We start from the raw sequence: 16,391 nt of genomic DNA, 5'->3' as shown, positions 1-16,391 counted from the left end.
ACAGTTCAAACCTACCTCCGTTATTCCAATAAACTCTTTGTGTCCCCAATTCGAATGAAAATGTAGTTGAAGTTCAAATGTCTCGCACGTGCGGCCGCTATCCGGAGTATTCACATCACGCGGTGTATCGACGGATATACTACTTGCGTAACTACTACTCGTAGAGGATCCCGTCGCGTGTTCTTCTTTTACAGAAGTAGTAAAAGCTTGAGGTAAGGTTTCATGCTTCCTTTTATTTTTTTGATGACGTATGTATTTTTCGTGATCGTTTTCATCGATGTTGAGATTTTTGAGTTCCTTTGTTGTTTCGTCTGCTTGTTCAAGATCGGCCAACATTTTTAATAAGCGTATCTGTTGCCTAGAATAAATAAAGGGAGAGGCTAGTTAGAATTTATAAACCCGGAACTAGGCATATTAGAAGTTTGCTGTTTTTATATCGTGGATGGGATTACAAAATACAAATTTGATACATACGCAATCAGCCTCCGATCTATAAGCAATGGGCGAAAACAACTTCGAAGCTGAACTGATGATGGGAACAGATATCATTACAATGACGCGAAAACAAAAGCCCCATACACAAATCTGTCCATTATTCTAACCTAATAAGATTCTTTTTGTAATTCGAACAAATAAAAATTTCCGCTCAAGTTCGCTAATTCGTATCGAGAGTCGAGATGTAATTTGTGGGGGTAAAGAATATCAGCTGTTGACATTACAACTCTTATACCCTAGTGATAATTGACTGTATGATAAAGATACGTCTCTTACCTTCCCGGCATTTTACGAACGCGTTCGGTGATGGAGCTGATGTCTTCATTGGATAAACCTTGGACAGTTAGTGGACGATCTTTGATTGTGTTCGCTTCTAAAGGTTGTGTCTGAGAGAAAGTATCAAAAAAAAGTTGTTGTGGTTTAAGAATTTGTCGGAAAACAAGGTTACTTGTAAAGGAGTTTTTCGGTTCCCCTCTCTTTTTTGCTTTCCCCAAGTTATTTGACAATTCTGCGGTTCCCCCGTATAGTTAACATAAAAATGCCTTAAATCAAGTTTAAAGTTTTGGAAAGCTTGAAAATATAGCCTTAAAACTGCTTGAAAATGAAGTTTTATGGAAATATTGGTTTGGTTCAAGTAAGGTTTGCTGATTTTATTGCCTTAAACAGGTCTTCTACGAGACTACCTTGAGATCAGTGAAGTTCCTCCATCAAAATGTCCAAAATTTATGGTCCCCCCCTCTTTTTTTTCTCCCATCAAATTTCAAATTTTTCAATTTCCCCCATCCCAGTAGGCACACAACGTTGTTTCAACGTCTATCTAACGTTCACTACGTCCATATAACGTTATATTAACGTTTAAACAACGTTGTGTGCCAGCTGGGATACCTCAAAAAATGGGGCAAAATTAGAATCCCGAGGACACTATGTGACTTCTTGCATATGCAGGATGAACAGGAAATTCTACCGAGCAACTCTAACCAAATAGTCTAAACTTAACATTCTCTCAAAAACAATAATGGAAAGCAATTACAACTCTTCAATCTCTTTGCTACATACGAAAAGAAACTATCAAGAAAAAGTTTGACAAATATATATGTAATAATTAGCTCCTTGTAGCTATAATTATAGCCTTTGGAAAATTAATGACATCTGTGTACAGTGGTAAAAGCTTTCATTCAATGTACTACCATATTATATCGGTATCATTCCATCAGATTGCAACTTTGTAATGTTCACCACTACAATCAACCCTCTCTAATTCGAATTTTTCTGTAATTAGAACAAAAATATCAGTCCTCTAAGCTGAAAAGTGGTTTATATTACTCTCTATAATTCGAATAAACCCTTGATAATCAAATTAAAGAGAATCATGACGACGTTATGACGACACCCATTTTTGAAGCAAATGTGTTTTTTAATCCGATATAATACACTTCGGAACAAAGCCACTAGACTCCTACCTCATCCACAGTATTACCGAGTTTATGTATGTGTGTTTTTTTCAGCGACGGAGATGGTATAGGTTCTAATTTGTCTACATCCTAACCAACTGAGGACGACGGTAAAGCAGCACTTTTACCGTCCTCGATTTTGTGGTATTAAAAATCGCAGGTTATTCCAAATCGGTTTAGTCACCTTTACATAAACTCGCTATAGAGAAACCGATATCTATAGACTTATTTATGAGGGTTTGTCTATCTTAATTTGCCAAAAAACTAGTTCGAAGCATACGCTTTTTTTATAAGAATACCTTTATAAGAATGTCCGTGATTAATATGGCCAAAAAAATAAGAATATGTTAAGAATATTATCATTATGATTTGACTACTCAAGCTAAGAATGCCATTTTTAGAGCATTTTCAATTATAAATTACTAATTACCCCCAAGTAAGGCTTACTCCTTTCACAAAAATGCCATTTTATACTCGAGACATATGTACTAAATGTTAAATCTAGTCTGAATTAGATAACCTAAGAATGCTGTAAGAATATTTTCGGATGATTTTCCCAAAAAAGTTAAGAATATCCATGGTGAAATGGATTGACACCATTCATAAAAAAAGCGTGTATAAAGATTCGAGTAATAGAGTCTCTACTGTACTTAGTTTAGAAACGACTTTCTACAAAACTAGAAAGAAAGAAATTGAAAACATGTATTATCAAAATTAACATTCACATCTTACCCTTTTATTGGTAGGTGCTGACTTCAATTGTCTTTTTCCTGAGTAGAAAAGAAAATGAAAATTGAAAAGAAATCTTTTTAGAAAGTGGGTTTGATATTTCGGTCAAAACCAAAAAGGAGACTTGTTCTCCAAAATGGGAAGTAAACCACTCAGATCCTCCTTTAGTGATATAATACTGTGCCTCCTGGTCCAAAGAAATAACGGGTTTATGTCATCGTTCATGGTTTACCAGAAAAAAATGAAGAAAATGACAAAAGTTGGGCATCAGATTTTATCAAGGATACCCATGCCCGAGCTAACATTCAGCGTGTCAGAAGATTAGGCGTACCAGATGGAAATAAAAAGCGACCCTTGTTGTTATCACTCAAAAATGAACAAGAAAAATGGACCGTTATCGGAAATTTAACAAGTTTAAAGGGATTAGAAAACTACAAAGGTATCAGTATTACAGAGGACCTAACACCCGCACAACGGAAAGTATATAAGGAATTATCGAACGATGCAAAGAAGCTAAACTCTGAGGAAAAATCTCAAACTGAAATTTATCGAGTCAGAGGTGATACAAAAAAACGGTTTCGCTGTAAAGAAGCTGAAAATCAAAAAACAACAATAGAAACAAACCACTATAAACAAGCATCAACTAGCAATAAAGCAAACCCTACCCCAAGAACTATACCTGAAATAAGAATCCTATCAACAAATGCCGATCAATTTACGAAAGCAAAGAAAGGAATATTAAATAAGATAAATCAACTCGAGAAACCGCACCTAATCGCAATTTGTGAAGTAAAACCCAAACATGGTGAAAAATGGCAAATCCACGAATACGAAATGAAAGATTACAAAGTTGTTAACTCCACTAATACCAATAACAACAAAGGTCGAGGAATCGTTATATTGGCACACTCATCAATAGACCATCTAGTTGCTGACATCGAAAGTCCTGTTGAATTCGAAGAAACCTGTATTATCGAGATTCGTCTAGCAAAGAAAGACAAACTTGTATTTGCGTGTATATACAGAAGCCCTACGAAGCAAGCTAACTCGCACGAAAACAATTCTATGTTGAACAGCCTGTTGAAGTCATTGAGTCAAGACAAGAGATATTCACACAAATGTATAGTTGGAGATTTTAATCTACCAACAATAAATTGGGAAAACTGGACAACCCCCCATATTGAGGACAGTAAAGAAGAAAAATTCTTGGATGCACTACGAGATTCATTTCTTTACCAATACGTCAAAGAGCCGACGAGATGTAGAGGAACAGACGATCCGTCTCTAGTAGACCTCATTCTAACCAGTGAATATAACCAAGTCAACAATCTCAAATATCTTAGTCCACTTGGAAAAGGTGACCACAGTGTACTTGTCTTTGACTTCAAGTGTTGTGCTGAGCAGAAGCCAAGTTGCCAAAAGTATTCCTACAATTCAGCTAACTTCCAGGAAATGCGACGCTTTCTTCGAGCGGCTAATTGGACGCAAGACTTTATCGCGACATCAAACGGAAAGACAGTATGTGAGCTCTGGGAGCAGTTCAAAACTGATCTAAACGATCTAAAGAGCCGATTCGTCCCGCTAAAAGAAGTTGGAAATTCCTTCTGGAAGAAAAAAGGAAATATACCGATAGGGGAAGATATTCGAAATGAAATCAGGATAAAAGATCGCCTACATAGGAAGTGGATTAATTCTTCGGATGCTGACAAGGAGTTCAATAGAGCAAAATATGTTTCGGCGCGAAACCGAGTCAACAGTATAATGAGACGCACGCGTAGAAACCATGAACGAGAAATTAGCAGATCGGCAAAGAACAACCCGAAGCGATTTTGGTCGCATGTAAGAAATCAATTGAAGTCGACAAGCCGAGTTGCATCTCTTCTGGAGTCGGAGGACAACAAAGAATCATTGAATCATGAAGACATAGAAAAGGCAAATATCCTACAAAAGCAATTTTGTGGTGTATTTACGAATGAGCCAAACGGACAATTACCTTCATTTGATAAAAGAACAGATACGATGATCGATATCCCTGAAATTTCTCTAGAAACAATAATAAGACAGATCAAGCAGCTTGACCCCAGCAAATCATTTGGACCAGATGAGATTCATCCGTTGATGCTGAAGGAACTAGTTGACTTCGTTGCAGAACCACTGAAGATAATCATAAACAAAACATTAGAAGATAGCGTATTACCTGAGGACTGGAAGATGGCGCATGTCACGCCAATCTACAAGAACAAGGGTGCTCACAACCTAGCCATAAACTACCGTCCAGTCAGTTTAACATCTATAGTATGCAAAATGATGGAGTCAGTGCTACGAAAAGCAATTATGGATCATCTTGTGGAAGAAAATCTTTTATCTGAAAAACAGTACGGTTTTATTGGTAAGCGATCAACAGTCACTCAACTTCTTTACTACATTGACCAATGTTGTGAAACGATGGCAGAAGGCAAAGTTGTCGATTGCATCTATTTTGATTTTGCAAAAGCGTTTGACACCGTCCCTCACAGGAGGTTAAAGAAAAAACTGGAATGTTACGGGGTAGGTGGAAGTCTACTAAACTGGATAACATCGTTTTTGTCAGATCGCAAGCAGCTGGTCAAAGTCAACTCAGCCAAATCAACAACTAACCCTGTCGTAAGTGGGATTCCTCAAGGAAGTGTACTTGGACCTCTGCTATTTGTCATTTACATCAATGATTTGCCAGACAAAGTAGTTTCGGATGCATTTCTCTTCGCTGATGACACGAAAATAGTGAAGACTATAGATTCGGTAGAAGACTCTATCGTTGTACAAAGAGATATCGATGAAATGGAAAAGTGGTCTCAGGATTGGTTACTCACATTCCATCCTGATAAATGTCATGTCTTAACAATAGGTAAATTCGCCAACATCAAGCATGCACACAGATACCAGCTTGGAGGTAATGAACTTGAACATGTTTTTGAAGAAAAAGACCTCGGCATCTTGATCGATTCGGAACTAACTTTCGAGGAGCATATATCCAAACAGGTTAACAAAGCAAATTCAATCCTTGGAGTCATCAAAAGAAGTTTTAACGACTTGAGTCCTTCGGCACTTTGTACTCTGTACACTACCTTTGTCAGACCTCACTTGGAATATGCACAATCAGTATGGCAGCCAAAATTACGTCGTAGTATAAACTTGATTGAAGGTGTTCAAAGACGGGCGACAAGACTGATTCCTCAATATCGTAATCTCCACTACGAAGAACGTTTAAAAAAGACTCAAGCTTCCATCTCTTGAGTTCAGAAGGCTTTTCAGTGATATGGTGCAAATATATAAGCATATTCATTTTTACGACCCACAGACAACTCGGAACAAGTTTGTTAAAAAATCCCGTCCAACCAGATTCCACGATCATGAATTTGTTCCAAACTTTGCTGATGATGGTTTTCGTGGGGCTCAGACGAAATCTTTCTACTATAGATCGATCCCAACATGGAATGCACTACCGCGATTTGTCATCGAGTCGACCTCAATCAAATTGTTTAAAGAAAGCCTAAACAAAGCGTGGGAAAAACACCAACTAAGATACTTGACATATTAATATTGTAATTAGAAATCGGTTCGTAGAGGTCCACCTCGGGCCTGTGAGCTTGTATACATCATAATAATAATAATAATAATAATAATGTATGTGTGCTTTTCTGCGACGAAGATGATAAGGTCCTAATTTGTCTACGTCTTGACCAAATGAGGACGACGGTAAATCAGCACTTTTACCGCCCTCGATTTTACGGGTCAAAACTGCGGGTTATTCCAAATCGTTTCAATCACTTTACCGTCCTCTAAAGTGCAAATACATAAACTCGCTAATAAGGAACTAATGAAACTACTACCTTTGAATTTCATACGCAAGCATCTCAAGTGTAGTCAACCTGGGTTTCTATTTTCTATTTCATTGAATCTTTTGATTGCAGTTTCAAATTTTCAGATTTATGAATTCTGCTTCACCAAAGACTTATTTACGTAGATGAAGCAGGGAATACATTTTTTACATGACAATTATGGGAAAAAATTTCACTATTGACAAAGTCTTGATATTCCGGTTAAAACCAAAAGAAACCCATTTTTAAAAAGCTGTAAAATTCACTTAGAATGATCTCCTTTTACATTTTAATTTCAAATTCTGTCTAAAACGTACACTGACCTAGACGATCTTATCATATACATAATGTCATTAAAAAGGTAATAATTTAGGAGGTGGGATAAATTTGAAAATGCAGTTTACCCAGGGGCGGAGTAGGCAGTGGCGGAGGCGTTTACAGTTGTTTCAAACTCTATCACCACTATTTTCCCCATAAACCGCCGTGGTCGCTGTAAACTCTGCGCGCATATATTTTCCACGTTTATGGGTATCTAATAGCCTATACTAGTCGTCACCTGCGTTTTTTATGCAATTAACGTCTATTCCACTTTGCAACTTTTTCGGGCTCTAAACATTCGATTTTTTGACGTCACTTTTAATTTTCGAAGGTCTTGCAGTAGCAAAATAATCGAATTTGCGTCAAAACACTTGAAAGGCTTCTATTTTTCGAAAATCGTCAACGTGGAACTCACTAAGAAACGAGATGAAAAATCCCGGTTTTTAGTGAGGTGCTCGCTACCCATCTAACTGACCTTTAAATTCTTCCAGTTTCTTGTTTTCTTCAATGATAGCATTTGCGAGATCAATAGAAGCCTGTGCATTGTATGTTGTGTTGTCATCCACCACTCTTCGACTGGCTGTCACCGGACGACTTTTTGGTGCAGCTGTAACATCAAGACAAAACAGGGTTACAGTATTATATGAATATACATTTATTAACGAACAAAAAGTAAAATCAACTGTTTTTTACGATACACACTTTTTTTATTTCTAACACCAATTTTATAAAAACACCAGCCTCAGATTTGGACCCTCAAAAAATAGCTCTATTGGGCGGTCGTTGAAACAATACCCAATAAAAAATGAATGGAACGAATTAATGTTCCGTACAGGGGGGTGGACACGCCTTTTCAAGGCAAAAAATAATTCTTGGAAATGTGTCAATACCCCTGGAAAATGGCAAAATTTGAAAAAGAACCCTTGTAAAAATTCCTCCCATACCTTAAAAGTGAGGATGGACGAACTAAGATTATTCTTTTACCCTCTGGCAATTTTAGAATAGAATAACATTTTACCCCCTAGAAAATTGAAAAAAATACTCCTTCATACCACCTGGAAATGTCCGTCCACCCCCATGTATGAATATAAAATGGAATAGCCTAATAGTCTGTTACAAACTCACTTACCTCCACTGAGCTCAACACATTTCTTCGGTTTCAAATCAAAAGTCGGTGATTCACTTCTCATCATCACCGGTGAATCCTGTTTCCCCGATTTCCTGAATCCTTCCCCGATTTCATTATCCGAATCGGATTGGTTGGAATCGGGTTCACCATCATCAACTTCGATTATTTCCTCCGAAATATCTTTCATGATGTATTGCGACGAATCGAGCGCATCTTCCAAAATTTCTTCCTCGATTTCTTCCAACTCCATTCCAGTCCCTTTATTCCGGTCTGTATTTCTATCGCCCTCCGCATCACTAAGATCATCATCATCGTCTGTATCAGAGCCAGAGAATTCCTGGAAATGAAAATAAAATGCAGACCAGATTCGAACGGAAATTCTGAAAACTACAGTTATGAGGCATGCTACAGAAAAACAATTGAGAAAAAGTCCGGAGACAGAGAATTTAGGACGGTCTAACTCCACACAAAAAAGTCTTTCAAGTCCATTAATAGATAAACTAAAGTGTGGTTTATAATATCTCCAGTTAGTTATTTAGTATCTAGTCGTCTGTCATGTTAGATTGGTTGAAATTTACTGGCAAAATATCAGACCACATTTCCGTCTGATAAAATGATTAAGTGAATTCTTTGTTCCTAGGTTAGTACACATAATGTAGACACAAAAGTGAGAAAAAAATAAATACGGCTGCCTATATTCAATTTGACCTTCAAGGGACAAAGACTTTTCTCAGAATTAAAGAAATATTCGAATAACGGAAAGAACTTTTACACTCCTCTCTAGCTAATGGGACCGGTGTTTTAGTTCGATTTACAGAAAGATTCGAATGATAGAAGTTCGAATTAGGGAGAATCCAGTGTATTAAGAACTTGACAATAAAATTGCGAACCTCCACAGCTTCGGCGATGCTTTGTCTGATGCTGGAATCTTTCTCTAGACTTGCTCTTAGCGTCTAAAGAAATCAAAAATGAAAAAAGATTGAAGATGAATTAAAAAAAAAAGGAAATGATACCCTTGTAGTGCCCAAACTTCAGTCCTTCCAGGCTCGGCATGTTTCTTAAATTTTTGTTAGATTTTGATGATTTTAAGCCTCATTGTTCTTATAAAAAAGGGGAGTAATTGATAAATGCACCTTTAGATCTTCGACAGTGAAAGTGAGTTGTTTTTCATCAACATGCCCCCCGTCTTCTTCGTCATCTGAGCTCTGCGAAGCGAAAAAAAAAAGAAATTGTATATACTAATTATCATACTATATTATAATGAACTGAAAAGATGCGTGGCTACGAGTTGTGAGTTACTTTCTGCGAGTTACGAGTTGCGAGTTACTTTCTACGAGTTGCGAGTTGCGAGTTACTTTCTGCGAGTTACGAGTTGCGAGTTACTTTCTGCAAGTTAGGAGTTAAGAAAATAAAAGGGCGAGTTTCAAACTAAAAAGCACGAGATTGCAAATTGAAAGCGCGAGTTGCAAATAAAAAGCGCGAGCCAAAACGTTTTTTGTTGCAATTCTTGCTGACATAAGCAAAAAATTTTTTTTCGTGGATCGCTTACTTTCACCGATCTACACCATTGATGAAAAGATTTCTCCTACTTGGAGTTATTTAAGATTCTCTTTCTATGACGTCATCAAAATGGGGAAAAATACAGGTTTTCTCGAAAATTTTCAATTATGGGACAAATGAGACCATCTGATCATGGACCATCTACCCCATCTTATTTTCTATATCGAAAAGCTTCGAGAAAAAAAATCTAAAACACATCACAGGAGTTTTCTATTGTACCTGATCACTACTATCACTCGATCCCACATCATTATCTTCATTCAACAGTTTTGTTTCCAATAAACTTTGATAGACTTCGAAATCTTCTTCGTAATTCCCCGTCACCGAATCTGTATGAATGGAGAAGAAAAAACTGTATTATCAATCTATGCTGCTTTGAAATTTTTCTCGTTTTTGCTTTTCTTAGTTAGGCTTAACCCTATTTCTTCAAGGTTATTCTCGAAGCAGCCTTTAAGGTTTTTCTTAAAGCAGCTTTTGAACAATTTCTCCAAATTCTGCGAATTAGGTTTCTTGCCAAATTCAAGTCATTTCAAGGCTGCTGGATTCCACTAACGGATTCGTGCTCCTTGTAGTAAGCATTATTCCTTTTGTCCAGAGATTTCCCGTTTTTAGCTGAGGAGGGCTTGCAAATATAACATTACGTAATGCTTAAATTTTTTGCGAAGCACCAAATCATAGATTGGAAAAATGTTTTGATTTCAAAAAAAAGTAGGCGGAAGGAAGTTTGCTTGCTTTTTTCTTCCTCCTTTCTTGTAAAAGATTTTGTAAAAGATATGAGAAATTATCGATGTCGAATTTAAATGCTCTGATTTATCTTCTGCGTGCACTCATCAAAATTTTGCTTCATATAACTATATTTGATGCTTTAATTTGGAATTATGTGAATGTGTATACAGTGAATTCTAGCTAATTCGAACTTCTATTATTCGAATATTTCTATAGTTCGAACTAACTTTCAGTTCCCGTCAAGGGGAACAGGGGAAAGCCTGACAAAATAATCTCTAAAACTAGAGTCTTTCTCTAATTCGAAGAACATTTTTGATCTCTTGAAGATCGAATTAGAGAGACTCAACTGTATTTTTTTACAACGCTGGGTCCGTGATAGTTTTGCCAGTTCTACATAAAAGTTACATAATAATTCAAGGTATGTTAGTTATGTATATACAGTACATTTGGGAGTTATATTTGAATATTAACATTTTACTTCTTCGTGATTCTACAAATAAGGGAGTGTTGTTGTTGTTCCCTTGTTTTACGTTGAAAAATATTTTTCATGCATCTTCCTAATACGGGCTAGTTTAGTCCTCAGAATAGTTTCGCACTTAGACGAAAATAAAAAAATGTAGTGTTTTTGGAATGTGGGTGAAGGAAAAAAAAAGCTCTCATCCGGCCGACCGGAAAAATTTCTATTTTGCTATTTTTGATAACTTAAGATCATTGAAATAGAACTTTAAAGATAACTTTCATGCACAAACAGTATGAAGTAAGCCCTGAATACTAATGTATCAACTAACTAACGAACAAAACTTGATTTACAAGCGGGAATATCTAACAAAACGACGTTTGATAGCTTGAACGCTCAACTTGATGATGATGAACCATATAGATGAACCCATAGTCTGCGGCCGGATCAGAAAAAAAATTTTTTGCACCCGGCCGGTTTCCGGAAAACTGCATTTTTTTATTTTCGCCTTATATAATAAAGATTTTTTCCTGCCATGGTCAAATTTAATTTCCCGTCAAGATTTCTTCCCTTAAAGTAGTTGTCGTAATAATCATTTTGCTGAAATTGTAAATAATGGCCCTCAGTACCTCTAGATTTGCAAACTATTAAAAATCATTTTACTGTTCTTATTTGATTTGTTGGTTTAATATGTAAAAGTAACGTTTAATCGCAAGGCCAGGAAGATTTGAAAAGCTGTGTTTGTATTTATCAAAATCCTAATGATGTGATTTTTTCGACTGTGAAGTAATGATGTGATGTTTTCGACTGTGAACTACTGATGTGGTGTTTGCGACTGTGAACTATCATACTGAGATTAAAATGTGTTTTTTATTACTGTAGACTGTAGTGCAGAGAGTAAAAGTGCAGAAAGAGATATATAGAATGGATAATAGTTCAGTCAATCGGTAGCGTCAACCAGGGAGGTCAGTCATCGATGATCGGTTAAGTGAACTATTATATTCAAAGACTATAATAACTACATCTGCAGTGGAATTCATGATATGCACCACTGCAATGACTTGACGAAATTTTGCAACTTTTCAGTTTTTTTTATCTACCCAATACGTCACTTTTTCTATTGTTTAAGTGACGTATTGGGTGGAAAATTTTAAAAGTTCTCAGAAGACTCCAGTGGTGCATATCATGAATTCTTGTTTTATATTCTTACATAGGTTTTCACAACAAATTACGGTGATAGTAAAAAACCCGCGATTTTTTTTTTGTACGGGTTTGTTTGAAATCAATCATAAAAACTTTTTTTGGCAGGAAAGGAGCTAGAAGCCCATGTAACTTTTGAATCATCATCAATTCCTGAAATTCATGCCGTAATCCTTTATACGGAAACACACGAAAAACACCGGGCGTTTGCAACTACTTTTCATTGTTTAAATTCAAAACTGGTGGCAAACGCCAGGTGTTTTTCGGGTGTTACCGTATAAAAGATTACGTCATGACTATCAGGAATAAAATCAATCACAGAAAGTTTTCTTGGCAGGAAAGGGGCTAGAAGCCCACGTAACTCTTGAATCATCATCAATAAGACAAACATTCGTTTTTAATTTCTAGGAAAGGTGTTTACAGTAAGTAAAATAAATCACTCATCGGATAAACAAATAACTACTATGAGTAAACAAAATACAGAGCGGAGAACGTCTTCGTCAGAAAGAGGAAGAATAGTTCTTCTTATTCTCGATTTTTCGTTGAGATATTCGTCTATGTATAAAATCGTGGTAAAATCTACAAATAGAGTACTTCAATCCATGTCTCTTTATATGTTTAAAAATACTTTTATTTTACGTAAGAACATTTTAAGGGAAAAAAGGAGGGGATTGGCAAAAGTTTGTACAAACTATTAAAATACATTTATTTGGGACCATAACCATAAGGTTTGTACAGTCGTTTTTTTTTAATTAAAAGACTTCATTTTTTCATGTTAGAAGGAGGTCATGTACAAAGAAATTTTTAAGAACCATTTCAAGATCAGAAACTGTTTTGACCAAAGTCTGGATGGTCAGTAATGTAGAATACGGGAGAAATAAGTAAGAATGTTCAGTTCATTCTACTAGAGCTTCACGTGTTAACATAGCCGTCAAATCTTGGCAAAGAAGTGGAAAAATGTACTCATAAACGGAAAATAGTTGAGTGGTTCAGAGAAGCCAGATGAGAGATGTGACCTTGCCATATCATATTTAGTTCTAGCTACTATACACAATGACAAACATTTTCCTAGTCTAATAGACTGATCTATTGTCTTTGTTTTTGTTTAGAAGCAAAGAAAATATAAAAAATTTGAACTGAGAAAAATAGAAAAAAATCTCTCATCAAGACCCACATCAGAAGATTGATCCAGAGAAAATATATGATGTCGAATACTGGTCAAAATAATACTGGGAATGGTATCCCACAATGCATTGAAGTTATGAATATCGATATAACAGGTGGAGTTAATGGAACTATTATGTTGATCATGTATATTTGCGTCACAATTTTTATCCTAGTTTCGAACACTCTATTCATTGTTGGATTATTTCGTATCAAAACAAAACAATTCTCGTCCGCCCAACGTGTATTTTTAGCGATATCGATTAGTGATTTGCTTGCAGGTGTAGTTCAAGTACCACTTCAAGTCTATTTTGTTATAAAGATACCAAATGTATCTTGTACTTTAACACTGGTGAGAGCTTTCTTTTCCTCATTCCCTGGGACGTTATCGGGAATTTTGGTCATGTTTTTAACTGTCGATCGGTATTTAACATTAACCCAATCGGGAAAATCAACAACAAAAGTTAAAAACGGATTACTCGCAATTTATGTGAGTGTTGCAATGACTATCAGTTTAGGGTGGAGCATTTGGCATGTGTTGATTACCAACATGTCCGGTGATCAAATGGTGTCCGCTATATGGAATTTTTCTATTTACTTCATAGTAACTGCATCATTAATCATTGTCGTATTAATGATAGCATTGTTTATTAATTTTCGCATAGTATCCACAATAAAAGACGTCAACCGACAGAGTTCCGTATCAGAAGAACAGAAAAAGAAAGCGGAAAAACGACTTTCGAATACTGTACTCATTATAAGTACCGCATTAATCATTACATATCTTCCGTCAATGTTCGGGTTTTACATTTACGGGTTTTACCTCCATGAACTGACTACAGAAGAACTAGCCCTCCCGGAAACTAGTCTTGTAAGAGATCGGTATACCAAAATTTTGTTGTGGACTTTGATTTTGAGTCTCTTCAATTCCGGCCTTAACTCTACCATTTTTATAAGCAGAAACACTCGTATGCGGAAAATGTATGAATCCGTTTATAACCGGAATATCAAATGGACGGAACAATTGGATCCGGATGCGGAAATGACTCAACGGACCGGAACATCCTTAGCAGGCACACCCGTGTTAAGGACACCGGTATTGAGATCATACGGAACAAGCAATGTGGAAATGAAAGATTCAAATGAGATAAAAAAACATTGAAATTGGGAAATTTATATTATGATGTTGTATACAAGCTCAATCAATATTAATATCGACATTAATTTGTATTGTATTTAGAAATATTTGAAAATTTCGAAGGATATCATCTTAAAACTGATTAGAATTAAGAAACTACATATTTTGTATAGCTTGTTTGTGAGCAGAGATTATAAATCTGAGCCAATGTTTTTAGAAAATCCCTTTCGACCCTAGCTCTTTTTATAAGAACCAGTAAATATTCATTGAGGCTCGCCAGTTTTTATTTTTTTGGCACTTCGAGTCTTAAATTGCTTTTATCCTGTTCTTTTTTTTCTTCAAAATTTTAGGTTTTTGATTTTACTATTTTCAATCTTGAATTGCTTAAAATTCAGTAAATCCCAGGCTCCTGTTTCTAGAAGATTTTAAGATTTTTATTTTGAGTCTTATTATTCCTATAAAATTGTTCTTTTCTTATAAAAAAAGGATGGACTGGAAGAAATTCAAAGACATCAATAATAGTTCCTTTAAAATTAATTTATGAAAATAAGCAAAAAAATAATCAGAAAAATCAGTCAAGTCAATAAAAACCAAACTCCTGTTGTGACGAATAAATAAACGTTTTAAGTAAATTTAGGGAAAATGATTACTTTGAGAGACTTTGTGTGTCAGTAAGATAAATATAGCTGTAAGCAAAGGGATGGGTGGTTGATAAATGTTATATGTTTGGAGCACTTTTTAGCGACCTTTTAAATGTATGAAATTCATGCTGAATCAATTACAAAGGCTGAATAAAAAATTAACTCCGGCGGATTCTAAATTCTAGACCGACGAATTCTTAGCAAGAGCAGTTCCAAAACGAAACGGTTCCGAAACAAGTGTGAACGTCAAAATTCGAAACCTCAAAAAAGAAGACGTTGCAAAGCAAAACGGTTTCGCTCCACTTTTTCATCGGAACGGAACTACTCCGTCTTCGTGCTCCGAAACGTTCCCAAACCAATATGAACACACTCGATCCGTAACGAAAATCATACCGGAGCGAAACGGAACAGTAAAGTGTGAACATGGTAATAATACTTCTGACGCAAGTGGCATGGGAAATGTAATAAAGATTTTCTTCTTCATGTGAAATCAAGAAAAACTGACAGAGTTCGGACTACTGGTACGTAAAAACAGTCTGATGGTATAAAAACACACATATTTGTTCCGCAGTGTGTTACAGTAAAAATTCAAGGAACTGGAAATGGGCTCTTCCAGAAGAATTTCGTAATGGGGGGGGGGGTGGAGAATATATTTGAAATATTGTCCGTGAGGTAATGAAAAATCCACAAAATTTGCCTTGTTTGGGGGCGAAACTGCTCTGGTTAAGGGTAATTATGACTGTCCGAGGGTCAACTGATGCTTGTCCGGGGGATAGATCTGTTGTTCTGTTGTCCGGGGGGTCAAAAGTCCGAGGGAGGGGGTGTAAATTTCCAAAAAATGTTACATCATCCACCCCTATATTCAATTTTTTTGGAAGAGGACAATCTGTATAAAATACAACTACATTAGATTTTGCTCAACGAGTAGTCATGGTGACCTTAGCAACAAGACGTTTTAGTCTGGATTACTCATAATCCATTTTCTGATCATTTTGTTGAAGTACATTTTGTTGAAGTAATTGGAGTCGGACAATTAAAGCAATTAAAAAGGATAGACCTTTAATGAGATAACGAGAGATAGACTTCTCATGAGAGAATTACAGTGTAAAGTTAATGATGAGATTTCGTGTGTCGTGGATGATTGTGTTGGTTGAGAAACCTGGGATGTGGCAAAGCGGGAAAAATACGGAAATTTAGGCAAAAGAAGGGTTGTTTTTTGTGAAGGAATGTGGGGACGTGTAAAGCAAAGTTCTCTTTCTTAGATATAAAAGGTTGTCGACTTTTTAAATACTTAAAGATTAAAAGGGGATGACTTTTAATGTTAGTGTAGTGCATTTTATGTAAACCACGAGTAGTTTTATCAGCTATGAGAATGGATATGAAACAGTTATTTTGATCACATTCACATACACTGATATTGAGATACTTGTGGTGTTTTAAAAACATTTTGTTCAGGGTTGTAAACGAGCAACACTTAGTTTATAACTCAATTGAGTTTGCTAGTTTGGAATGAAAGATAATTCATT

The 16,391-nt window shown here is 35.9% G+C and overlaps 1 protein-coding gene across 1 annotated transcript in view; it reads right to left on the bottom strand.

Moving 5' to 3' along the window:
- Nucleotides 1-16,391, bottom strand: part of LOC136801405 (katanin-interacting protein-like) — a 118,779-nt gene that overhangs the window by 66,860 nt on the left and 35,528 nt on the right. Inside the window, exons 7-14 of the mRNA XM_067058041.1 lie at nucleotides 9,759-9,868; nucleotides 9,113-9,184; nucleotides 8,870-8,932; nucleotides 7,980-8,316; nucleotides 7,326-7,457; nucleotides 2,679-2,716; nucleotides 772-881; nucleotides 16-358 (exon numbers count right to left, since the gene is read on the bottom strand). Of these exons, the coding sequence (XP_066914142.1) occupies nucleotides 16-358; nucleotides 772-881; nucleotides 2,679-2,716; nucleotides 7,326-7,457; nucleotides 7,980-8,316; nucleotides 8,870-8,932; nucleotides 9,113-9,184; nucleotides 9,759-9,868 (1,205 nt within the window). The remainder of the gene's footprint in view (nucleotides 1-15; nucleotides 359-771; nucleotides 882-2,678; nucleotides 2,717-7,325; nucleotides 7,458-7,979; nucleotides 8,317-8,869; nucleotides 8,933-9,112; nucleotides 9,185-9,758; nucleotides 9,869-16,391) is intronic.

This window comes from Clytia hemisphaerica, unplaced genomic scaffold, assembly GCF_902728285.1.
Source record: "Clytia hemisphaerica strain Z4C2 unplaced genomic scaffold, Clytia hemisphaerica genome assembly, whole genome shotgun sequence".
Lineage (NCBI taxonomy): Eukaryota > Metazoa > Cnidaria > Hydrozoa > Leptothecata > Clytiidae > Clytia > Clytia hemisphaerica.
The sequence above is the reverse complement of the archived record's forward strand: the minus strand, read 5'-3'. Positions and strand labels throughout refer to the sequence as shown.